Source organism: Cetorhinus maximus, chromosome 4 (genome assembly GCF_964194155.1).
Source record: "Cetorhinus maximus chromosome 4, sCetMax3.hap1.1, whole genome shotgun sequence".
In the NCBI taxonomy this organism is placed as follows: Eukaryota; Metazoa; Chordata; class Chondrichthyes; order Lamniformes; family Cetorhinidae; genus Cetorhinus; species Cetorhinus maximus.
Window position 1 is genome coordinate 20,646,014 of NC_135882.1, and position 25,589 is coordinate 20,671,602.

Below are 25,589 nucleotides of genomic sequence, written 5' to 3' on the forward strand. Positions count from 1 at the left end.
GCCTTGTCAATGATGCCCACATCCCATCAAAGAAAAGTAATGTTATATCATAGGTAACCATCCTATATAATAGACTATAATCTATCATATAAGATATATATATATAAAAATCTTATATCATAGATTACTATCTTATAATTGATTATTTATTATATAAGATATATAACTTTATATATAGACATTCTTATAGAATAGATTACTAACTTACACAATAGATTATTATCTATAAAGATATATAATCATATGTACATGTAGACACTAACTTATATAATAGATTACTATCTTATATAATAGATAAGATCCTTTCAAGACCAAAAATCCCAAGTTTCTCCAGTCTTAGCTCAGACCTTTGACATCAGGGTCCAGCCACGAAGCTCTTCTCTCCAGTCTCCAGCATCTGACTGTTTCCTGTATGACTGGGTGACAAGAACTGGATTAAATGTTTACGTTGTAATTGACTACAATGTAATTTACGCTGTAAAGTCCGATCATGAGTGATGCAGGAAGCTGTGCTGTGATTCGGTTGTGACTCCAAACATAACACCATCAAGTCAATGCCATCAGTGTTCTGTTACAGACTGGTAGGACATGGCTCCACACTTTCAATTCCCACCGTTAAGGATTTTGAGTTTTAACTATACTGACAAGGTGAGGCCCAATCAATGCACAATTTAGGGGTGGGTGTGGGATGAATCAGAAGGGAAGTCATCCTGGGCCAGTCCTGTCTATCTCCAAAGCAGTCGGCACCAGTGGCATTGAAAGATATTTTTTCCATTCCCAACTCTTAAGCCTCTGTTAATTGAAACTGTTCCCAAACGCTTTGTGGATTATCTGCATTTGTATTTGCATAGTTGGTATGAGCAGATACAGGCACAGCCTTTTTTCCTATGTGCAGCATTGAGTTCTGCTGCCCTTTATAAGAGCTCAAGGTTATCTTCTAGTCATACAAACTAGGTACAAGTTGCCTCGCTGACCCTCAACCACGCAGCAACTTGTGCCCTCTAATCAAGGCTACTCGGGTAAATGGGAGATACCCTGGGCATCCCACCCACCCCCAATACCTTCAGTTATACAGTTCGATATGATGGGAGTGATGTGCTTGATGACTGGACTGGGGTTTCAGTTAGAAATCGATCGGAACTATTCTCAGCATTAATTCTTAGGCTGACTCACCAAATGTAGCCAAGGGGGCAGATGACAGCTGGTTCCCAAGGTTGCATCAGTCTGCCACTGAAAGGCGTTTGAGCTTACCTTTTCTCTTTGAGTTCCGGTGCCAGGAGAGTGACTTCAATGTCCTGCTCTCTCTCTCTCTCTCTCTCACCGCCGCCTTGTTCTGCTTTCTCACAGTGACATGACGCATTGTGACACTGCAGAAGGCAGGATTGAGAAATTGAGGAGGTTGAAGAAGCCTGTTCCATGCTTCGGTGCAATGACATTCTTGGTGCTATTTTGCATCAGGGGGTGCTGTAAGCACGCTGGCGCAGAACTGCTTCAGCAATTTGTTTTCGAGAAGGTCACAGGAGAAAATAACCCCTTCCTTGATGGGAAGATTCACAGCTCCACTGCCAACAGCTGTTCGAGGCGGAGCCGTTTCTCCCCAGGGAGTGTCTGCCGATAGTGCGTCAGCAGTGGTGCTTAATGTCATGTTAAAGTGTGTTTGGAGACTAGTGAGTCAATTGTGGGAAAGTTGCTCCCAAGTTTCGTTACATTACTCACTTGGTCTGTGCCTGCCGTCTCCTCCGTGACATGAAATCCCAGACCAGGAGCTAAGGAAATTTGATCAGAATCTCTCTAATCACCTTTGCACATTCCTTTACCTATTTATATTTAAAACAATGTGTTGCATTGCAAGTGGTTCGCTTACACAATATGCATGAGTACAGAATATTTATTTTAACCAGCATTGAGATAAAACAATGGGTGCTATGAATTCGGTATAGGAAATGGGAGGGATTTATCTGACTGTCAGGGGACCGACAAATTCAGGCCACGAGTCAGATAATTGTCTATATCAGTGGTTCTTAAACTGTGGTTTGTGGACGACATGGATGATCGTTCAGGGCACTGTCCAACAAGAGCTATCTAACCAGGGCACACTGTCTAACCAGGGCACACTGTCTAACCAAGGCACGCTGTCCAACAAGAGCTGTCTAACCAGGGCACACTGTCTAACCAGGGCACACTGTCTAACCAGGGCACACTGTCCAACAAGAGCTGTCTAACCAGGGCACACTGTCTAACCAGGGCACACTGTCCAACAAGAGCTGTCTAACCAGGGCACACTGTCTAACCAGGGCACACTGTCCAACAAGAGCTGTCTAACCAGGGCACACTGTCTAACCAGGGCACACTGTCCAACAAGAGCTGTCTAACCAGGGCACACTGTCTAACCAGGGCACACTGTCCAACAAGAGCTGTCTAACCAGGGCACACTGTCTAACCAGGGCACACTGTCTAACAAGGCAGCTGGAGGCGTGTTGGCCCTCCCAGTATTCCTGCCCTCCCCATGTTCCTGCCCTCCCCATGTTCCTTCTCTCCCGGTGGCCCTGCTCTCCCCGTGTTCCTGTACTCCCGGTGTCCCTGCTCTCCCTGTGTTCGTCTCCTCCTGGTGTTCCTGCTCTCCCCCTGGTCCTGCTCTTCAAGTATTTCTGGTTTCCCGGTGTTCCTACCCTCCCCATGGTCCTCCTCTCACGGTGTTCCCTGCTTTCCCGGTGTTCCTGCCCTCCCTGTGGTCCTGCCCTCCCGGTGTTCCTACTCTCCCCATGGTCCTGCTCTCCCCATGATCCTGCTCTCCCCATGGTCCTACTCTCCCCGTGGTCCTGCTCTCCAGGTATTCCTCCTTTCCTGGTGTTTCCTCTCTCCCAGTAGTCCTGCTCTCCCAGTAGTCCTGCTCTCCCAGTGTTCCTGCTCTCCCAGTGTTCCTGCCCTCCCAGTGTTCCTGCCCTCCCAGTGTTCCTGCTCTCCCCCTGGTCCTGCTCTCCCAGTGTTCCTGCTCTCCCTGTGGCCCTGCTCTCCCCGTGTTCCTGTACTCCCGGTGTTCCTGCTCTCCCCCTGGTCCTGCTCTTCAAGTATTTCTGGTTTCCCGGTGTTCCTGCTCTCCCTGTGGTACTGCTCTCCCCATGGTCCTGCTCTCCAGGTATTCCTCCTTTCCTGGTGTTTCCTCTCTCCCAGTGTTCCTGCCCTCTCCATGTTCCTGCCCTCCCCGTGTTCCTGCTCTCCTCTGTTCCTTCTTTCCATGTGTTCCTGCTCTCCCCGTGTTTCCTCTCTCCCTTGTTCCTGCTTTCCATGTGTTCCTGCTCTCCCGGTGTTCCTGCTCTCCCGGTATTCCTGCTCTCCTGGTATTCCTGCTCTCCTGGTATTCCTGCTCTCCCGGTGTTCCTGCTCTCCTCGTGTTCCTGCTCTCCTGGTATTCCTGCTCTCCCGGTATTCCTGCTCTCCCAGTGTCCTGCTCTCCCCTGTTCCTGTTCTCCATGTGTTCCTGCTCTCCCGGTACTCCTGCTCAATTTTTACAGCATTTCACAACATTTCCATTTCTATTTCTGATTTCCAGCACCCAGAGTATTTTGTTTTTGTAACAGTTCAGTGTTCTGTTTGCTTTGTTAGTTATCACTCTGAAATGAGTTTATCATCACTCACTGCTTCACACAGTGGGTATTGGCAATCCCTCCCCTAAAAATCTATTGAGACAAGGTCAATGAACAATCTCAAAACTGAGATTGATAAGACTTTTCTTACACAGGGTTATTAAGGGTTACAAAACTAAGGAGGTTGGTTGTAGTTAAGGTACAGGTAATCAGTGATCAAATGGCTCAAGGAGCTGACTGGCCTACCCCTGTTCCTGTGATTTGTTTCAGTCTCTTCCTTAGCTAGTTTGACACCATTTATTCATTATGTTTCCACTTTTTCTTCAAAATATAAGATCTTGTATTCATTTGTACTGAACTTCACCTATCATAGGCTGCTCACTTGCAAACATTGTCTAGGTTCCACTGTCATTTTAATCTGCCTTCAGACTCTATTGCCCCTCCCAGTTTAATATCACCATAAATAGGAACATAGGAACAGGAGAAGGCCATTAAGCCCATCGAGCCTGCTCCACCATTCAATAAGATCATGACTGATTGAACACTTCAATGCCTTTTACCCACACTATCGCCATAACTCTTTATGTTATTGTTAATCAGAAATCTATTGATCTCTACCTTAAACATACTCAATGATTGAGCTTCCACAGCCCTCTGGGGAACAGAATTCCAAAGATTCACAACCCCCTGAGTAAAGAAATTTCTCCTCATCTCAGTCCTAAGTGGCTTCCCCTTATTTTGAAATTATGTCCCTGGTTCTAGACTCCCCAGCCAGGGGAAACATCTTACCTGCATCTACCCTGTCTATTCCTTTAAGCATTTTGTAGCTTTCAATGAGATCACCTCTCATTCTTCGAAACTCTAGAGAATATAGGCCCAGTTTCCCCAATCTCTCTTCATAAGACAGTCCCACCATCCCCAGAGCAAGTCTGGTGAACCTTCATTGTACTCCCTCTATGGCAATAATATCCTTTCTGAGGTAAGGGGACCAAAACGGCACACAGTATTTCAGGTGCGGTCTAACCAAGCTTCTATACAATTGGAGCAAGACTTCTCTATTCCTGCACTCAAATCCTCTTGCGATAAAGGGTAAAGTACCATTAGCCTTCCTAATTGCCTGCTGCACCTGCATGTTAGTTTTCAGTGACTTATGGACAAGGATACCCAGGTCCCTTTGTACATCTACACTTTCTAATCTCTTACATTTAAGATATACTCTACACATCTGTTCCTTCTACCAAAGTGGATAACCTCACATTTTTCCACAATATATTCCATCTGCCATGTTTTTGCCCACTCACTAAGTCTGTCCAAATCCTCCTGTAGCCACTTTACATCTTCCTCACACACATTCCTGCCTAGCTTTGTATCATCAGCAAACTTGGAAATCTTACATTTGGTCCCTAAATCAAAATCATTGATTATATATTGTGAACAGCTGGGGCCCAAGTACTGATCCTTGAGGTACCCCACTAGTCACAGCCTGCCAACACGAGAATGACCAGTTTATTCCTACTCTCTGTTTTCTGCCTGTTAGTCAAACCTTAATCCATGGCGGTATATTGCCTCCTATCCCATGTGCTTTTATTTTGCTAATCAACCTCCTGTGGGGGACTTTATCAAATGCCTTCTGAAAATCCAAGTATGCTACGCCCATCAACTCTCCCCCTTTATCAATTTTGTTAATAAATTCCTCAAAAAACTCCAACAAATTCGTCAAATGTGATTTCCCATTTGCAAATGCATGCTGACTGTGCCCAATCAGATCATGATTATCTGAGTATCCATTTATCACATCCTTTATAATAGATTCTAGCATTTTCCCTACCTTCCAATCTTCAGGTACAATTCCAGAATCTATAGAATTTTGGAAAATGATCACTGAGGCATCCACTATCTCTATAGCAACCTCTTTCAACACTCTGGGTTGCAGAATATCAGAACCCAGGGACTTATTAACTTTCAGTCCCATTAATTTCTCTAATACAACCTTCTTACTTATACTAATTTCCTTCAACTCCTCATTCTCCCTAGTCTCTTGGATCTCTAAATGTGACCAATTTGCTTTGCATTTCTGAGATCAGATTATTTATGTAGAACAGAAACAATAGTGGTCCCAACAATGAATCCCAGCACATATTGCAGTACGTCTCACCAGTCTGTCAGAACTGGGAATTGACACATGATCCCTTTTGGTCAATTTCAAGTTTGCCTAGGATGTCCACAGCCTTAAGCTTGCGAAGCAGCTTTATGTGCAGCTATTTACTGAAGGGTTTTTAAAGGCTGAGTATACTAAACCAAAAGGCTTTCCAACATCCACTTGGAATGTCATTTCCCCAATGCTCAGGCAATACCTTGCCTTTCTGAATCATGTTGTCTGATGCTTACTAGGCTATTTTCAGATCGGTATCAGATACCTTTTTGCCAAATGATCGATTCCATTATCTTGCCAGCTAATGATACGAGATGGTAGCTACCTGTAATTTGTGCCCATAGTGGCTTACAGTGCAAAAGGAGACCATTCAGCCCATTCTGTCTGTGCTGACTCTGCGCTGGAGCAATCCAAAACTAACACTGCCTGGGTGTATTCCCTTCATCTTCCGTTGTTTCAAATATCCACCGAATTTTCCCTTAAAAGGTGCACTGTCTCTGCCTCAGGCACTGTCTGTGGCATTGCATTCTATGTTTAAACAATCCTCTGTGTAAAAAGGATTTCACCCATTCTCACTTTTAGTGATCATTTTAAATTGATTCCACCTCATCAGTGATTCACCAGCATTTTCCTATTTCCTTGATCAAAACTAATCATTATTAAAGAAAAAACACTAATAAATCTCCTCTTCACCTTCTCTGCTCCCCTGGATATTGTTCCAGTATTTCAAGTCTGTCCTCATTTTGACATCCCTGGCATCTTCAATCTCCACCACACCATGAATTTTATGCCTTTTCTAAAATAAGGTGCCCCACATTGCACACAGTCTTCTGTGGCCTAACCAATGTTTCGTGTAAACTCATCATTATCCCTTGTACACTATGAAGGGAACTTTTACTTATCTGACCCACAAGGTGTGAGTCAGTCAGAAAATCGTGGGAATCTGTAATTCCAGATGGGTCGATGGGATGGGCTGCCTATCCCAGGGGGTGAATTCGGGGGCCTAAGGAGGGTGGTGGGGAGGTGGGAGACCTCAGTGGGGGAGGGGGTTTTATAGGCTGAGGGGGAGGACCACGCTGCCACATTACCTCCTATAGTACATGCCTGAGGATTTCTAACAAGACTCTTGCGTGAGACCTCATGGAATGCCTTTTGAAAATCCATGTACATTCCATTTACTGCTCTTCCTATTCCTATGCAATTGTGGCTTCTAAAAATTCCATTAAATTTGTCAAATGAAATTGGCCTTTAACATAGCTGTCATGGTTGTCTTTGATCAAACGCTTGTGATCTTGAAATATGGATTCTAAGGGATTTCTCATAACTAATGTTAAACTAGTTGGTCGATGGTTATCAGGTTTATCCTTGTTTCCTTAAACAAGGGAGCTGCATTGGTTACTCTTCCATCTCACTGCATGTTTGGCATATTTAAGGAGGATTGATAAGTTTTGATAAAAACTATCAAATCTTTGACTTCTTTCATCAAGGTGCAAGTGGAATGTAGGAACAAAAGTAGGTCATTCAGCCCCTCAAGCTACCATTCTACCATTCAATTAGATCATGGCTGACCTGTATCTTTCAGATTTCTACTGTCCCTTGTGTGAATAAGTGCTTCCTGACATCACTGCGGACGGTTTAATTTTGAGATTATATCCCCTTGTTCTGGACTCAGCCGCCAGAGGAAATAGTTTCTCTCTATCTGCCCCATGAAATCCTTTAATCCTCTAAACACCTATATTAGATCACCCCTTGAGCATAGAATTGTAGAATAGTGCAGTATAATGGAAGCTATTTAGCCCATTGAGTCTCTCTAAAGGCCACTCAGGCTCACTTCCCTGCTCTTCCCCTGTATTCTTGCTATTTTTTTTCCCCTGCATGTATTTAACCACTTGCTTTTTGAAAGCTATTGAATCTGTATCCACCACCCTATCAGGCAGTAAGCTCCAAATTCTAACCGCTTGTTGTGTAAAAAGGTTTTTTTTCTCATGTCGCTTCTGGTTCTTTTGTCAATCACTTAAATCTATGCCCTCTGGATGTCAGCACTTCAGCCATTAGGAACAATTGCACTTTATTTACTTTATCTAAACCCTGCATGATTTTTTTCTTAGCGTCCTTTGCTCTAAGGCAAACAACTCCAGTTTCTCCAGTCTGTCCACCTAACTGTAATCCCTCATCTCTTGAACCACTCAAGTAAATCTCTTCTGTACTCTTCCAAAGCCTTTATGTCCTTCTTAAAATGCCCAGACATATTAATTCAGCTGGGTTGAATTGTGTTTTATATAGGTTTAGCATAACCTCCTGGCTTTTGTACTCTAGGCCTCCACTTATAAACCCCAGGATCCCATACACTTTATTTTGTGCTTTGTTAACCAGTCCTGCCGCTTTCAAAGATTAATAGACAAACATACCCACATCTCTCTCTTCTTCTACCCCCTTTAAAATGGTACAATTTCACTTGTATTATCTTCCTTCGCTCTTCCTACCACTTAAAATATTGAGATTTAAGTTTTATCTGCTATCTGTCCATCCATTCCACTAGTCTGTCTTGAAGTCTATTATTAACTGCCTTACTTCCAAGTTTCATGCCATCTGCAAATTTTGAAATTATGTGCTATAACTCCAAGTCATTAAGGTATATAAAAAACAGCAGTGTTCTAGCAGTGAACACTGGAGAATACCACCCTCCAGCCCGAAAAACAGCAAATCTCCAAAACTCTCTTTTCTATTCCTTAACCAATTTTTTATCCATGCTGCTGTTGCCCCTTTTATCCAATGGGCTTCAATTTTGCTACTGGATCTTCTATCCTCATAAAAGTACAAGCCTAGTCCTTTCAAATTAGCCTCATAGTTTAATCCTCTTAGCTCATCCATTCTGGTGAATCTGTGGTATACCCAGTCCAAGGTCAGTATGTGTGTATATCTCATTCATCAGGTGCAGCCCCTACACATGTGGTCTACCCAAAGCTTTATAAAATGGGAGGATAAATTTCACTCCTTTGTATTTCAGTCCTCTTGAAATAAAGGCCAACATTCCACTAACCTTTTAAATTATTTTTTATACCTGTCCTTTTATACCTGTTTATACCTGTAAGCTTTCAGTGATTTCTGTATTCGGATACTTAGGGCTGGATTTTTACTACTGAGGTGGGTAGCTGGAGTTGGGAAATTTCCTTATTTAGCAGACCCACCTTGGTTTAAAGGGCCCCGTTAGACCCAATTTTTCCTCCGGGGAATGGTGGAGGGGGCAGGATTAATTTGGGCCTGTTGACCCTGGAAGCACATCCTAGGTGGCCATGGGGACAAGCCAATGCCGAGGTGGCTAGTTAGAAGGTCTGCCTCGGTTCTGGTTCTCTGGGACTCCATCTCAGTTATTTTAGAAGCTGTTAGGCCTGTTAGCCCTCACCCCTCACACCCCCTCACTCCACCCACCCCTCATGGCCCCTCTATGCTAACTTCTACTCCCATGCTACCTCCATGCCAACTCATGACCCTGACCCACCCCCATACCCCCTCGTACCCCCATGACACCTCCATAACCACTCACTCAGTATCCACCATGGGCAGACCTCAGTAGCCATATGAAAAAATATACAATGTAATACAGCTCTCACTCCTACATGCTTGTTGGTGAAAAACTCCTATTCATGAAACACATTCAAAGCTTTTAAATTTCCTCAATTTCTTATAGAAACAAATTTCTATTCAGACCCCACATCAAAGACAGTGAATTCAATAGCCACTTTAACCAATCAAACTATGAACTCAGGATCCCCTGCTGTGATAATTGTAGTTTTTGAAACAGAGTCAAGCATTCATAATTATATAATAATAGCCCTTGGGAAATGTCAACAAAAACATATATAGAAACTGCACAAATAGATGGTTATGTTTTTCCTAATCTATACCAGATGGCCTGTCAATCAAAGAAGTACAGCAGACAGTGTTTTTCAAACTCTCACTGACAGCTCAAGCCTACTTTTTCATGTGAAAACAGCAGGGGATTAAAAAAAACTTCAGATCATGAGTTTATCCACCCTTCAAGATGATTATGTCTACACCATCAATTTGTGAGTCCCACACTTTGCAACCTTCTCCGCCGATCTACATTATTTACCGGACTGCCTGATCAGATGTTTTCAGCAAAATTGAATAGTAAGTAATACTTCTAATCACTTCATCTAAGTCATTTATAAATATAGTGATAAGTTGAGGACCCAGTATAAATTCCTGGGGAACACCACTGGTCACACCCTGTCAACTGCGGTACATACCAAATATCCCTACTCTCCGTCTCCTATCTTCTAACTAATTCTCCACTGGTATCCATAGGTTGTCTCCAATTCATCTGTTCTCACTTTTCCACAGTCTCTTATGAGGAGCATTATCGAATACCTTCTGGAAGGCTGTGTAAATAACATCCATAGACACTCCCTTATCTACAATAACAGTAACACTGAGGGTGGCAAGGGCGCAGAATGTACTCTGGGTGGGGGACTTCAATGTCCACCACCAAGAGTGGCTTGGTAGCACCACTACTGACCGAGTTGACTGAGTCCTAAAGGACACAGCTACTAGAATGGGTCTCCGGCAGGTGGTGAGGTAACCAACAAGAGGAAAAAACATATTTAACCTCATCCTCACCAACCTGCCTGCCACAGATGCATCTGTCTATGACAGTATCAGTAGGAGTGACCACCAGTTGTTGTGGAGACCAAGTCCCGCCCTCACATTGAGGATACCCTCCATTGTGTTGTGTGGCACTACCACCGTGCTAAATGGGATAGATTTCGAACAGATCTAGCAGCTCAAGACTGGGCATCCATGAAGCGCTGTGGGCCATCAGCAGCAGCAGAATTGTACTCAAACATAACCTGTAACCTCATGGCCTGGCATATCCCCCATTCTACCATTACCATTAAGCCAGGGGATCAACCCTGGTTCAATGAAGAGTGCAGGAGGGCATGCCAGGAGCAGCACCAGGCGTACCTAAAAATGAGGTGTCAACCTGGTGAAGCTGTAACACAGGACTACTTGCGTGCCAAACAGCATATGCAACAAGTGATAGACAGAGCCAAACGATCCCACAAACAATAGATCAGATCTAAGCTCTGCGGTCCTGCCACATCCAATCATGAATGGTGGTGAACAATTGAACTACTCACTGGAGGAGGAGGCTCCACAAATATCCCCATCCTCAATGATGGAGGAGCCCAGCACATCAGTATAAATGCTAAGGCTGAAGCATTTGCTACAATCTTCTGCCAGAAGTGTCGAGTGGATGATCCATCTCGGCCACCTCTGGAGGTCCCCAGCATCACAGATGCCAGTCTTCAGCCAATTCAATTCACTCCACGTGATATCAAGAAATGGCTGAAGGCATTGAATACTGCAAAGGCTATGGGCCCTGACAATATTCCGGCAATAGTACTGAAGACTTGTGCTCCAGAACTTGCCACGCCCTAGCCAAGCTGTTCCAGCACAGCTACAACACTGGCATCTACCTGACTATGTGGAAAATTGCCCATGTATGTCCTGTGCACAAAAAGCGGGACAAATCCAACCCAGCCAATCAGTCTACTCTCGATCATCAGTAAAGTAATGGAAGGGGTCATCAACAGTGCTATCAAGCAGCACCTGCTTAGCAATAACCTGCTCACTGATGTCCAATTTGGGTTTTGCCATGGCCACTCAGCTCCTGACCTCATTACAGCCTTGGTACAAACATGGACAAAAGAGCTGAACTCCCAAGGTGAGGTGAGAGTGACTGCCCTTGACATCAAGGCCGCAATTGACCGAGTGTGGCATCAAGGAGCCCTAGCAAAACTGACAGCACTGTGGGTGTACCTACACCACATAGACTGCAGCGGTTCAAGAAGGCAGCTCACCACCACCTTCTCAAGGACAACTAGGGATGGGCAATAAATGCTGGCCCAGCCAGCAAAGCCCACATCCAGTGAATGAATAAAAAAAAACATTCTAAAAACACTCAACTAGGTTCATCAGATATGACTTACTTTACAAATCCATGTTGCTTCCTCATGTTTGTCCAAATGCTCAGTCACTCCATCCCTAATAATAAATTCTAGTAACCTCGCCATAACAACATTGGACCAGTCAGCCTATAACTTCCTAATTCGTATTTCTTATCCTTCTTAAATAATGGATTGACAATTGGATTTTATCCAAGTGACATCCTATCAAACTTTTTCAGAACCAATTCTTTTTCTACTGTTATCTTTCCCAGTTGCTCAATATCCTCCTCCAGTTCACCTACATTCCCACTTCCATCATCATTTGTAAAACATGGGCCAGAGTTTTGCGCTTGCGGAGCGGACATATGGCAGTTCCAATCGTTTGTGAAAAGGGGCACAATAATGTCAGGAGGGGGTCCCAACATCATCGCGCCACCTCACGATATTTTGGTTGGCAGGTGCATGTGGAAACTCTTTCGAGTTATCAACAGTCACAGATTGCAACTCTTTCAAGTACAATCACAGTTCTTGGTTTCCGGGAGTGGGACATGAACCCACAACCCTCTGATTCAAAGGCGAGGGTGCTATGAACTGAGCCACAGCTGACACCTCCAGGTGCATGTGGAAGTTGGAAGCGCGGCCGCTGACAATTAAAGGGCCAATTGAAATAATTCAAAGGGCAATTGACTGCGATTTTATGTGGCCCATGCGCTTTTACGTTCAACCCACAGGCCACTCAGCTAGGCAACTTTCACGTTTTTCACAGATTCTACATCCAGGGGAGGGTAAAAGGCCCACTGTCAGGTGCAAAGATGAATGTTTAGGAGTTTGGCTGTGAGTGGTTTGGAGCTGGTTTATAGATAGTTTCTGGTATTTTTGTGTTGTTCAGGAGAACTCTGATTTCTTATCATTTGCAGAGACCTTCTCCCAACAAGCCCCTTCAGTGCAGAAACCTGTGCACAAAAATGGGGACTGTTTACTCTGCTGGAGGGTCCTCCTCAGAAGAGGAGCAGAGGGCCAGAAGGTAAAAGGAGGCCAGTTGCCCGCAAGCAGCATCCCAGAGTGGGACACTTGGGTGAAGAGGCACAGCCAGGAAGGGTGTAGGGCCAGAAGGAAGTGCAAGGCTGAAGGGTCTGGAGAAGGCACCATTACCCAGCAGACAGAATCTACAGGCAGCACTCCTGCTACCTGGACATGTCTGAGGATCAGTGCCGAAGGAGGCTCCGCCTCTCCAGGGAGACTGTCACCTCAATATGTAAGATGATTGGTCCAGAGGTCACCTCCAGCTGTGTAGGTGGCCACCCTATGCCAGTGGCTCTTATCGTCACAGTGGGCCTGAACTTTTACACCTCAGGTTCTTTCCAGGGGTCGGTGGGAGATCTATGTGGTGTCACCCAATCGGCTGCCCACAGCTGCATCAAGCTGGTCACTGACACTCTGTTCCGAAGGGTCAGAACCAACGAAGCCAGCCAGGCTGAGTGAGCCAGAGGCTTTGCTGCAATTGCAGGATTTCCCCACATCCAGGGAGCCATCGACTGTACACATGTGCCAATAAAAGTGCCAGCAGGGGATCCGGTGCCTTCATCAATAGAAAGGGCTTCCACTCCCTTAATGTACAGATTGTGTATGGCCACAACAGTCAGATATTGCAGGCCTGCTCCAGGTATCCTGGAAGCTGCCATAATGCCTGTATCCTCCGTCACTCCCAGGTGCCAAGGCTTTTCATTGCTCCGGCTCACTTGGATGGTTGGCTCTGGGGGAAAAAGGGAATCTGCTGAAAAGGTGGCTCCTGATGCCACCGAGACACCCAAGGGCAGAAGCTGAGGAGAGCTATAATCAGACTCGTGCCTCCACAAGGGCAGTAATGGAGAGGGTCATAGGCCTACTCAAGATGAGGTTCCACTGCTTGGACCGCTCGCAGGGAGTCACTACAATATTCTCCTGAGCACGTTTCTATTATTGTTGTTGAGCGCTGCGCACTGCACAATCTGACTCTGTCAAGGGGGATCCCATTGAACGATGAAGACAATGATCCTTCTGCACAGGCCGTGGAGGACGACTCGAGTGCTGGGTCTGAGGAGGAGCCAGAGGAGCCCCAAGGTTAGGAGCAGGATCCCGATGGAGGCAGGGAGATCAGGGAGGCCTCGATCCAGAGGACTTTCAGCTAGATATCCAAATCAAGGAGTCAAGGTGATGGTAAGGGGTACGGCACCTTAATGATCTTTCCTGATGAGGCAATCCTGTCACCCTTAGGTCAAAGTCCGACCTCTGTAATAAAGTTTGCAGCCCTTTCTCTGTGTCATATGTGACTCCCAGGCCTATTCCCTATCAAAAGCATGAAGCACACTAATGCCATTGCACATAATGAGACATTATTATAATGAAGCCAAATATACAAATTAACCAGTGCACACCTGCCAATGAAACATAAATCACCCGTGAGAATCCCTTTTGTGATCGTAGTGACTTAAACTTCCATTTGCGAGAGCTACGTCTTGGTGCCCCTCAACCTCATTAGCAGCTGGATTGGAGGCAGCCTGCTGACTCTGATGCCCTATCAGCCTTGATGACCTTGGTAGCCGTCCTCTGGTTGGCGGAGCCCGTGCAGGCCCAATCTGGGCAGGCGAGTCCAGCACCATGGCTGGGTATTCCTCAGTTGTGGCGGTCTCTTCACATGCAACAGTCACTGGCAGAGGGGCGGAGGAGCTGCTGCCATCATCCAGAGCGCCCTGAGAGGAGCTTGCCAACATGAGGTTGGTTTGAACCATCGATGGATGGCCACCTAGCACAGTCACTAGGTACCTCATCCATCTCTCACATTGGCAGTGACTTACTGAGGTCTAAACGCAACCCCAGAAACCCCTGATTGAGTTGCTGGAGCTGCCTCTCCATGAGAGTCACCAATCTCTCTATGGAGGAGGCTGTGCACTCAGAGCTCTGGGTATATGCAGACCTCATGCTCCGCATGGACTCCTCCAATACAGAGACCATGGCACGTAAACCCTCACGGATCTCTGCCAGATCTTTCTGTGCATCCCGCTGGACATCCAGCATCTGCCGTCTAATGGACGACTCCAGACACTCATCATCTGCCTTCGACCCAGCCTCGTCCTGGACTCCAGCAATCCCCCGACTGCCAGCACCCTGTGGGCTCTCTGCCTCCGCCAGATCCTCAGGCGAGTGTGATGAGCCTTCACCACTGTGCACTACCATCTGATCCGAGATGCTTATGCTCACCGAGCATGCCTGGATCTGCACTGGTGCTAGGTGCAGAGGGAGGACGTGAGGCCAGAGCATCTGGCAGCTATTCCTCCTCGGAGGTCAAGGGGTGTTTTTGGGGTTGTAATGATGAGCCATCTGAGGGAGGAAGCAAAAATGTCAGCATCGACCATCAGTACGCAGTCAGAGCATGCTCAGTGTGCTTTCTCATTAGAATGGACATCTTGCTGAGTAAATACTTTCAAATGGATGAGCAACAGGAATAACTGCATTTCACATATCAGTCTTACAACTACAGCCCCATATCTCTCAGACCCTACACCAATCCCGTCCATTTCCACTGGATTCTTACTCTCATCCGACACCCCTGCCTCCCTGTGACCTGTGGACCTGGCTGCACGCTCGCAGGCCATTTCCAAAGCCTGCTCCTCCGCTGACTGAGGGTCAGTAGGTTTGGTACCCGCCCACCAGTCCGTCCTCGCTCCACCAAATTGTGACTCCTCTTCTCCTGTAAGAGAAAAAGTGCTTCCATTAGGACCCCCACAACATGCCGCCACGTTGTAGCCTCCCCAACCCCAAAGACGCGGGAACAGTTGCCTGTCATATTTTCACACATCACCCTGACCCACATGCCAGCCATGGTCTATCAAGGCACATGATGTGCCACATTGCACTCTGCATTTCACACCCCTGAGCACCAACATGTGCTGCCACTCACCAAGACACCTACCTAATGTTCCAAATGTGATCAGTACTCATCCTGCCAGAGCGTAAAAGGTCATTGAACCCTTTTCAGCACTGGATCCAGGTTCTGCGTACTACATCGCGGCAGCTGACCAGGCCTGCTACCTCCGCCCAGGCCTTCTTCACCATGTGAGGTGGCCTCCTCTTGCTGTCCCTTGGCAGCAGGGCGTGACGACGGGCACTTACTGCCTCCAGCAATGCCCTCAGGCACTCATCCGAAAAACGTGGGGCAGATTGGATCCCCGGGCATGCCTGGCACAGGATCTAGGCGTTGCTGCTGTTCTTGCACACCGGAGCAGCACTTCAAATCTGTAGTGGGGCCCAAAAAAATTCCCACTGACTTCCAGCCTTCCGGGAGCTGTATTTAAATCCCCCACCCTTCCTGTTCCTGGCACCCATCCTCTTCCCATCCCCACCGGCAGTGCTCAGCCTCGCTCAGAACGCATTTCCCGCTGGCCAGCCATTAATTGGCCAGCCAAGGCGAAATTGGGTTTGACTGCTGATGACGGGCGGGTGCCAATTCCACCATCGCTTCCAGGCTCAGCGAGCGTGCTCACACGTCATGTCGAAAGTTCAGGCCAGAATATCTCTGCTACTATAATTAGATTCTCATCTTCTTCTGAGTGGATCTACTTTCCCTTAATTAATCATTCTATTTATATATGCTTATACAAACCCTTACTGTTTCCTTTTATACTATTTGCTAGACATTCTTCATGTTCCCTTCTAGCTGTTATAACAACCCTCTTCACCTTCTTGCTATGCTTTCATCTACCTTGTGATTATCTTTTGTGTTATTATCCCTAACTTTATTATATGCTTCCCTTTTAAGTCTGTTTATTTTTAATCTATTTATCCAAAACCTCTATACTTTGATACACCCACTTTTCATCCTACAGGAATATATTTAATTTCTCCTTTATGCATCTCAAATTTAAAAATCTCCCACTGCTGATTTGCCAATCAGTTTCTGAACATTCCTACCCAATTACATCAGGGCCAAATGCTCTGTTATCTCACTGAACTTTTATTTTTCTCAGTCCAGCACCCTTATCTTTGACTCTTCATTTATTGTTTTCAGTTCTTACTTTGAACCTAACTATGTTATGGTCACTATTTCTCAATCATTTTTTTTTATCTCATATTGGCTATTTGTCCCATTTAATTTCCCAGAACAAAATAATGCAACACTTACTTTCTTGTTGCACTAGAAACACATTGTTCTAGGAAGCATCCCTTGATGTATTCTACAAAGCATTCCATGGTTTCATAACATGCATTACCTTTATTCCAGTCTATTTGGGGATAGAGAAACTCCCCCAGCATTTCCATATATTCTATTTTTGTTTCAGATTTCCCGCAAGCTCCAACAGCTCATTGATACCAATGCCCATCTAGGACCCTCCACCCTTTCCCATCCCTCTGACCCCATCTCGTCCTCTAATCCCAGTCCTTGCCGTGTATTCACCATACCCCCTGACCTTCCCCTCTCTGATGCTGAACGTTCAGTACTCAGCAAAGGAATCAGTTACATACCCCTTTGCCCTTGCCTCAATGAATTCCGGGCTTGGCATGATGCTGAACTCTTCCTCTGCCACCTTCGTCTCCGTGCTCACTTCTTTGGGCAGGAGTCCTCCTCCCGTTCAACGGATCCTTTCACCCGCCTCCAATATTCTCCCTCCACTGGACCCCTCCTTCTGGCCTCTTGCCTGCTCTTGATCTTTTCATTGAGAACTGTCAGCATGACAGTGGCCGTCTCCATTTCTCTGCTCCTCTCACCCACTCTGACTTGTCTCCTTCTGAACTTGCTGCACTCCTTTCTCTTAGGTCCAACCCTGACTTTGTTATCAAACCTGTACAAGGGTGGTGCTGTTGTTGTCTGGCGTACTGACCTCTACCTCGCAGAGGCTGAGCGCCAACTCTCAGACACTTCCTCTTACCTCCCCTTGGACCATGACCCCACCACCAAACATTAAGCCATTGTTTCCAGGACTGTCACTGACCTCATCTCCTCTGGACCTCTTCCCTCCACAGCTTCCAACCTCATAGTCTCCCAACCCCGAACGGCCCACTTCTACCTCCTCCCCAAAATCCACAAACAGGACTGTCCTGTGGACGAATTGTGTCAGCCTGCTCCTGCCCCACGGAACTCATTTCTTCATATCTTGGCTCCGTTCCCTCTCCCCTTGTCCAGTCTCTTCCCACTTACATCCGTGATTCCCCTGATGCCCTATATCATAACAATTTCCAGTTCCCTGGCCCGAACCACCTCCTCTTCACCATGGACGTCCAATCCCTCTACACCTCCATCCCCCACCGGGATGGTCTGAGGGTTTTCCGCTTCTTCCTTGAACAGAGGCCCAAACAATCCCCATCCACCACCGCCCTCCTCTGTCTGGCTGAACTTGTTCTCTCCCTGAACAATTTCTCCTTAAACTTGTCTTACTTCCTCCAAATGAAAGGTGTAGCTATGGGTACCCACATGGGCCCCAGTTATGCCTGTCTCTTTGTGGGGCATGTGGAACATTCCTTGTTCCAGTTCTACTCAGGCCCCCGCCCACAACTCTTTCTCCAGTACATCGATGATTGCTTCAGTGCCGTTTCATGCTCTCATCTCGACCTGGAAAAATTTCTCAATTTTGCTTCCAATTTCCACCCCTCTATCATTTTCACATGGTCCATCGCTGACACTTCCCTTCCCTTCCTTGACCTCTCTGTCTCAATTTCTGGTGCTAGACTGTCCACTAATATTCACTACAAGCCCACTGACTCCCACAGCTACCTCGACTACAGCTCCTCACACCCCGCTTCCTGTAAGGACTCCATCCCATTCTCTCAGTTCCTTCGCCTCCGTCAAATCTGTTCCGATGGTGCCACTTTCCAAAATGGCGCTTCTGACATGTCTTCCTTCTTCCTTAACCAAGGTTTTCCACCCACGGTGGTTGACAGGGCCCTCAACCATGTCCGACCCATCTCCTGTGCCTCTGCCCTCACATCTTCCTTTCCCTCCCAGAGCCATGATAGGGTCCCGCATGTCCTCACTTTGTACCCCACCAGCCTGCACATTCAAAGGATCATCCTCCGCCATTTCCGCCAACTCCAGCATGATGCCACCACCAAAGACATCTTCCCTTCACCCCCACTGTCAGCATTCTGTAGGGACCATTCCCTTCAGGACACCTCCACTCCTCCATCCCCCCAACACCTCATCCCGCTCCCACGGCACCTTCCCATGCAATCGCAGGAGGTGTAACAACTGCCCCTTTACTTCCCCTCTCCTCACCGTCCAAGCGCCCAAACACTCCTTTCAGGTGAAGCAGCGCTTCACTTGCACCTCCTTCGATTTAGTCTACTGCATTCGCTGCTCCCAATGTGGTCTCCTCTACATTGGAGAGACCAAACACAGACTGGGTGACTGCTTTGCGGAACACCTTCTGTCTGTCCGCAAGCATGACCCAGAACCTCCTGTCGCTTGCCATTTCAACACTCCACCCTGCTCTGATGCCCACATGTCCATCCTTGGCTTGCTGCAATGTTCCAGCGAAGCCCAACGCAAACTGGAGGAACAGCACCTCATCTTCTGATTAGGCACTTTACAGCCTTCCGGACTTAACATTGAGTTCAACAACTTCAGATCATGAACTCTCTCCTCCATCCTCACCCCTTTTTTTATCCCCCTTTTCAATATTCATTTTTATTTTTTTATTTTAATTTTTTATCCACTTATTTTTATTTTTATTTATTTTCCTTTCTAGTCATTGTTCTATCCCCACTTTTTATCCTATTTTCGATCTTTTTTCCCACCACCGTCCCCTCCCCCCCACCCCACCCCCACAAGGACCACCTGTCACTTGTTCATGTTGTTCTTTCCGGAGTGCTTACCATTGTCCTGTAATTATCACATTCTGCTTTCTGACCTTAATGCCACCATCAGCACCTCCTTTAGCCAGTACCACTACCATTAACACCCACTTTGTCCTTTTGTTCATAACATTTGTGGCAATCTCTCCTTTGCCCCCACTTATCGCTGGCTTTCTATCCAGCTTCACCTGCTCCACCCCCCTTAAACAGCATAAATTTCATCACATTTTTATTTCTCTTTAGCTCTGAAGAAGAGTCATACGGACTCAAAACGTTAACTCTGTCTTTCTCTCCACAGATGCTGTTAGACCTGCTGAATTTTTCCAGCATTTTCTGTCTTTCTTCCAGCATTTCCATGTTGTTCTTACATAATTCTTTCAATTGTCTTCAGATATCCACTCCCATCTCATCTCCACTACTTAGTGGCTTCTTCTACTCACCAAGAATTGTACCATTTCCCTTCCATTTCTCAATTCCGTACATGTGGGTTCTGTTTTACAGCAACTCCCAGGACATCCTGGATGTAAAAGAATTCTGGCAGCAACACACCACTCTATTTTCTCCCTTTAATTGTCCAGAAAATGTTATAACTAGGAATATTAAGTTCCTAGTTCTGTCCACATTTAAGCCACATCTCAACTTTTGGCTCCTTTATCATATCCTTCCACTATGTCTTCTAAATCTCCAATTTTGCTTTGAATGTTCAGTGAATACACATGCATACCACTCAATTACAACTCCAATTTATTCTTGGGCAGGTATAATTTGTGTCCGATCTTGCCCAACCTGCATATGCATACTGTCCATCATGGCTCATTGGATAGAGAACAGGAGGGGAGAAGTCTGATTGCCCTTTTCTACTCCCTAGCCTGGGGGTACCAGAGGCAATTATAATTCCCACCTGACTGAGGTCAGAATCATGTGATGGAACGGTGAATTATTTCCACGTCAGGATGGTGAGTGGCTTGGAGGGGAACTTCCAGGTTGCAGTGTTCCCATGTGTCTGCTGCCCTTGTCCTTCTAGGTGGTAGCGGTCATGGGTTTGGAAGGTGCTGTCTAAGGAGCCTTGGTGAGTTCCTGCAGTGCACCTTGTAGCTGGTACACACTGCTGCTACTGTGCTGATCCAGTATAGCTACAATACTGGCATCTAACCAACAATGTGGAAAATTGCCCTGGTATGTCCTGTCCACTAAAAGAAAAATAAGTTGGATCTGGCCAATTACTGCCTCGTCAGCTCACTCTCAATCATCAGCAGGTTGATGGAAGGTGTCATTAACAGTGATATCAAATTGCAATTACTCAGCAACAACCTGCTCACTCAGCTTGAGTGCTACCAGGGCCATTCCGCTCCAGTCCTTATTGCAGCCCTGGTCCAAACATGGACAAATGAGCTGATTTCCAGAGCTGAGGTGAGAGCACCTGCCATTGACAACAAAGCAGCATTTGACCAAGTGTGGTATCAACGAGCCCTAGCAAAATGAAATCAATGCGAATCAGGTAGAAAATCCTCCACTGGTTGGAGTCATACCCAGCACAAAGGAATATGATTGTGGTTGTTGGAGGCCAATCAGCTGATCCAGGACATCACTGCAGGAGTTCCTCAGGGTAGTGTCCTAGGCCCAACCATCTTCAGCTGCTTCATGAATGACTCTTGCTCCAGCATAAGGTCAGAAGTGGGGATGTTCACAGTATGGCACAGTGTTTAGTACCATTTGCAACTCCTCGGATACTGATGCAGTCAGTGTCCACATGCTGCAAGACCTGGACAACACACAGGCTTGGGCTGTTAAGTGGCAAGTAATATTCATGCCACACAAGTGCCAGGCAATGACCACCTCCAACAAGACAGAGAATCTAACCATCTCCCCTTACATTTATTATCATCATTGAGCATTATCATTGCTGAATCCCCTACCATAAACACCTCGGATGGGGGTGGGGGGGCAAGGGGGTGATGTTACCATTTACAGGACACAACTTTATATGGACCAGCCATATAAATGCAGTGACTGCAACAGCAGGTCACAGCTTGGGAATTCTGTGATGAGTAACTCACTTCCTGAGTCTGCAAACCATTTCCTTCCATTTCCAGCTATGCTTTTCTCCCTGCTGAATTTACGATTCCTTTCTCCTTGCCAAGCTCGTTTAAACTCGCCCCAAGAGCATCAGTAAACATCCCCACATTGCTATTGATACTTGCTTAGTCCAGCTTGTACAGGTCCAACTTCTCCCAGAACTGTTCCCAGTGCCTCAGGAATCTTATGCCTTCCTCCTGCACCATCCACACATTCATGCACTCTATCCTTCTATTTTTATGCTGACTAGTGGGCGGCACTGGGAGTAATCTAGACGTCCTGCTTCTTAATGTCTTTCATAGTTCCCAAAAATCTGCCTGCAGGACCTCATCCCTCTTTCTACTTATGTCATTGGTAACGATATGGGCCACAAACTGGTGTTCACCCACCCCTCAGAATGCTCAGCCATGTAGTGACATCCTTACTCTGGCACAAGGGAGACAACATACCATCCTGGAATCATGTCTATGGCCGCAGAAACACTATTTTGATCCCTTGACTGTGGAATTCCTTTTCACTATTATTTTTCTGACCTTTCTTCTCCTGTCAGGTACAGTTGAGCCACCCATGGTATCACAGATTTGGCCCTGGCAATACACCCCAAACGAACAAGTATTCAGGGTCTAATAGTGGCTACTGAGCAAGATGCATGCAAGAGGGCTCTTACACAACATACCTGGTCCCCCCCTATCTAACTGGTAACCCATTCCCTCTTTGCCAGCACTTTCTTAAACTGTGGAGTGTCCAATTCCTGAAACGTGCTATCCATGTAGCTCTCAGCCTCACGGATGCACTGCATTGACACAAGCTGCTGCTCTGTTCCAAGTTTGAGCTCCTCAAGCTCACGACACTTCCTGCACATGTGGTTGTTCAAAACATGAAAAGCATCCTGTAGTTCCCACATGGCACAAGATGTGCATTCAGCAGGACTGAGATGCCCTACCATGCCTCTATTTATTAGATTACTGTTTAAACTTACCAGAGATAAACTTAAGACTTGTCACTGATCAGGACAAAAGAAATAAGCACTCACCAGCTTCTCACCAATCAGCTCCTTTCCTGGAGCTGATGTCACTTTATTAGCACTCTCCCTAATGGTCCTGCTCCCTTACCACCCCTCCCTCCCAAACAGCACTGTGGGTGTACCAACATCACATGGACTGTAGCGCTGTAGTGGTTCAAGAAGGCAGCTCACCACCACCTTCTGAAGGGCATTTAGAGATGGGCAGCAAATGCTGGCCTAGCCAGCATGCCCACATCCCATAAATGAATAAAAAGCACATCAAGTCTATATTTGTTAGTAGGTTCTTTTTAGCTTTAAAGCTATTTAACACTAATACTAAAACACAAGAGGTAATCTTTAAAAACAAGTTGTTGTTATAGATGCAGGGACTGGGGAAATTGGGCAAGGTTTGCGAATCGTGTTGAAGGCAGGATCAGGGGTGGGAGGGCTGAAAGAGTGGTATCAGCGAGCGGTGTGTTGATTTGTTGGCATGTTCCCGCCCCCAGCCCATTTAGCCGGAGGCAGGTTCAGTGGGGGAGGGGGGTGATGGTGGTGGGGGGATGACTCCAACCCAGCCACAAGTGGCAAGTAGCCTATTAAGGCAACTGAAGGCCTTATTAAGGCCAATGTTCTCAGGCCAACTGGAATTTTGCAGTCAGCTGGCGGGCCCCTATGCTGGTGGTTGATGTATGGAGGTGGGTTCCCAGCAGCAGATCACGGAGAGCTCGCACTTCAGCATCACTTTAAAGCCCGCTCTCCCATCGCCGACATACTGAGATAGCCACAGTCGTTGCCAAAGGACGACCTGTGGAGGGGCACCACCTCCAGAATGGTGGTCACGCAGCTGTGCCCACTTTTTGTTTTGAAAAATTATAAAGTGTGCTCAGAGGCCCCCCCATCATGAGGCTTCCTCTCTTTCGCACCTGCACCAGCAACGCTCACCTCTTATTGGCCCTCCAGCATGGGAGTCTGCATGATCATCCTTAATTGGACGGTGAGTTTTGAAGATTGTTCATCTTCAAAAACCGTGCCATTGTCAGGCGCTAACACGGTGCAGGTTCGGGACCCAAAAATGCTCCTGGGGTGGGGTCCCGCTCCCAAAATGAAAATTCAGCCCAGAATATCAACTGTGGCTCGGTCACCTCTGAATCCAAAGGTTGTTGGTTCAAGTCCCATAACACTTCAGCACAAAAACCAAGGCTGACGCTCAAATGCCGTACTGGGTGCTGAACTGTTGGAGGTGCTGCTTTTTGGATGAAAGGTTAAACTGAGATTTGGTCGGCCGTCTATGGTGGATGTACAAGGTCCTGTGGCACTACTTTGAAGAAGAGCAAGGGAGTTATCCCCGATGTCCTGGGCATTATTTATCCCTTAATCAGCGTCACGAAAGCAGAATATCTGATCATTATCACATTGCTGTTTATGGGAGTTTGCTGTGCACAAATTGGCTGTAACGTTTCCCAAATTACAAGTGTCAGCTGTGGCTCAGTTCATAGCACCCTCGCCTTTGCATCAGAAGGTTGTGGGTTCATGTCCCATTCCTGGAAACCAAGAACTGTGAATGTACTTGAAAGAGTTACAATCTGTGACTGTTGATAACTCGAAAGAGTTACAATTCAAACTTACTTCATTGGCTGTAAAGCCTTTAGGACCTCTGGTGGAGGTCAAAGACACTATAACAATGCAGGTCTTTCTTTTATAGGGAATAATACTATGACTTAATTCAAGTGCCTTTTTGCTTTGGTTTATTGTTTGTGTCCATCTAAAAAAAGGGAAGGCGCTTTTGTTAGATTTATTTTATTCGTGTTGGTGGTCACTTAAATGGGCAAAGCACTCACATTGGGTGTCCTTTCTCAAACGATGGGGGCAAGGGCAATTGGACAGCCCTCCCCTTGCCTGGCCAGCCCAGCCCTCGGGCAGCAGTGAGTTAACTTGTAACCAAGAACGATCTGCTTGTGTTTGCTCTTGAACATTTCCTCCCTCGGGGAATGAAACGGTTGCCGTGTGGTTTAAGTTGTAAAAGGTGGAAATGGAGCCGCCTCAATGGTATGTCAAGCAGCTCAGGTATTTGCATTGGTAAATTCTTCTACGAGCTTCCTTCCCCCACGTCCCAAAGCTCCCTGGAGGCCGGGAAGGAGTGGCCGGTAGCATCCCAAAGTAGAAACGTGAGTTCAGTTCAGTTCTCGGAATTGTCCTCAGCGCCGACATGCAGTTCACCATCGCCCAGACTGAGAGAGCAAGCGACTTTCTAGGAGCACCCTATGTGGTAAATGTGGCTTTTCGCTTTACAAGATAAAAACGCTCTGCCTGTCTTTTCCTGTTTTACTTCTCACTGAAATGCTTATTCATTAAATGCGTCTTTGTGTCTCCCTTTGTGTGTGTGTATATGTTTTCCAGGTTTACGGTATTCATCTGGACGGATATCTCTTCTGTAAACTCAGGTACAGTCAGCTGCACAGGTGGAATGAAAAGGTAAGGAATTGTGTTTGTATATGTGTCTGAAGTAAAGGATAGGTGAGATGTGAGTTAGTTGGTCCCCACATGCTGGACAAGGTGGTATTGAGACCCATTCATTTTTTTTTTTAAAAATGAAACTAAATTTTTTAATTGCTCTTTAATGTCTAAGTGGCCCAACGATGGGTATTGGACTTTATTTCACCACCTTGTAAAGACCGAAGGTGACCCATTTCATCATTGTCCTGGCCCTCAGATCGGTGAACTCCTAAGAGTGCTTTGAAACCATTTCACAGATAAAAATCTTCAGGTGAATAATAATCATATTGCCAAATGTACAAAGAACATGACCACTCTTTCATTGTTCTCGGTCTTCATACAAACATTTATCCATTTCTCTATGAAAGTAGGAAATGAATAACTTCAACCTACAGAGTGGGCTCTGGCTCATAAGAACATGAGAAATGGGAGTAGGCCATATGGCCCTTTGAGCCTGTTCTGCCATTCAATTTGAGTACTTTCGC

The 25,589-nt window shown here is 46.2% G+C and overlaps 2 protein-coding genes across 5 annotated transcripts in view; one reads left to right on the forward strand and one right to left on the reverse strand.

Annotated features, from left to right (window-relative positions):
- Positions 1-25,589, reverse strand: part of LOC144679535 (sperm-associated antigen 1-like) — a 503,898-nt gene that overhangs the window by 80,582 nt on the left and 397,727 nt on the right. The window lies entirely within an intron of this gene.
- LOC144679537 (sorting nexin-31-like) overlaps positions 24,588-25,589 on the forward strand; it is a 122,720-nt gene continuing 121,718 nt past the window's right edge. Inside the window, exons 1-2 of one of the 2 annotated variants that reach the window (XM_078540031.1) lie at positions 24,588-24,877; positions 25,009-25,083. In XM_078540031.1, the coding sequence (XP_078396157.1) occupies positions 24,818-24,877; positions 25,009-25,083 (135 nt within the window). In that variant the 5' untranslated portion in view covers positions 24,588-24,817. The remainder of the gene's footprint in view (positions 24,878-25,008; positions 25,084-25,589) is intronic. The other variant, XM_078540030.1, reaches the window with a different exon arrangement.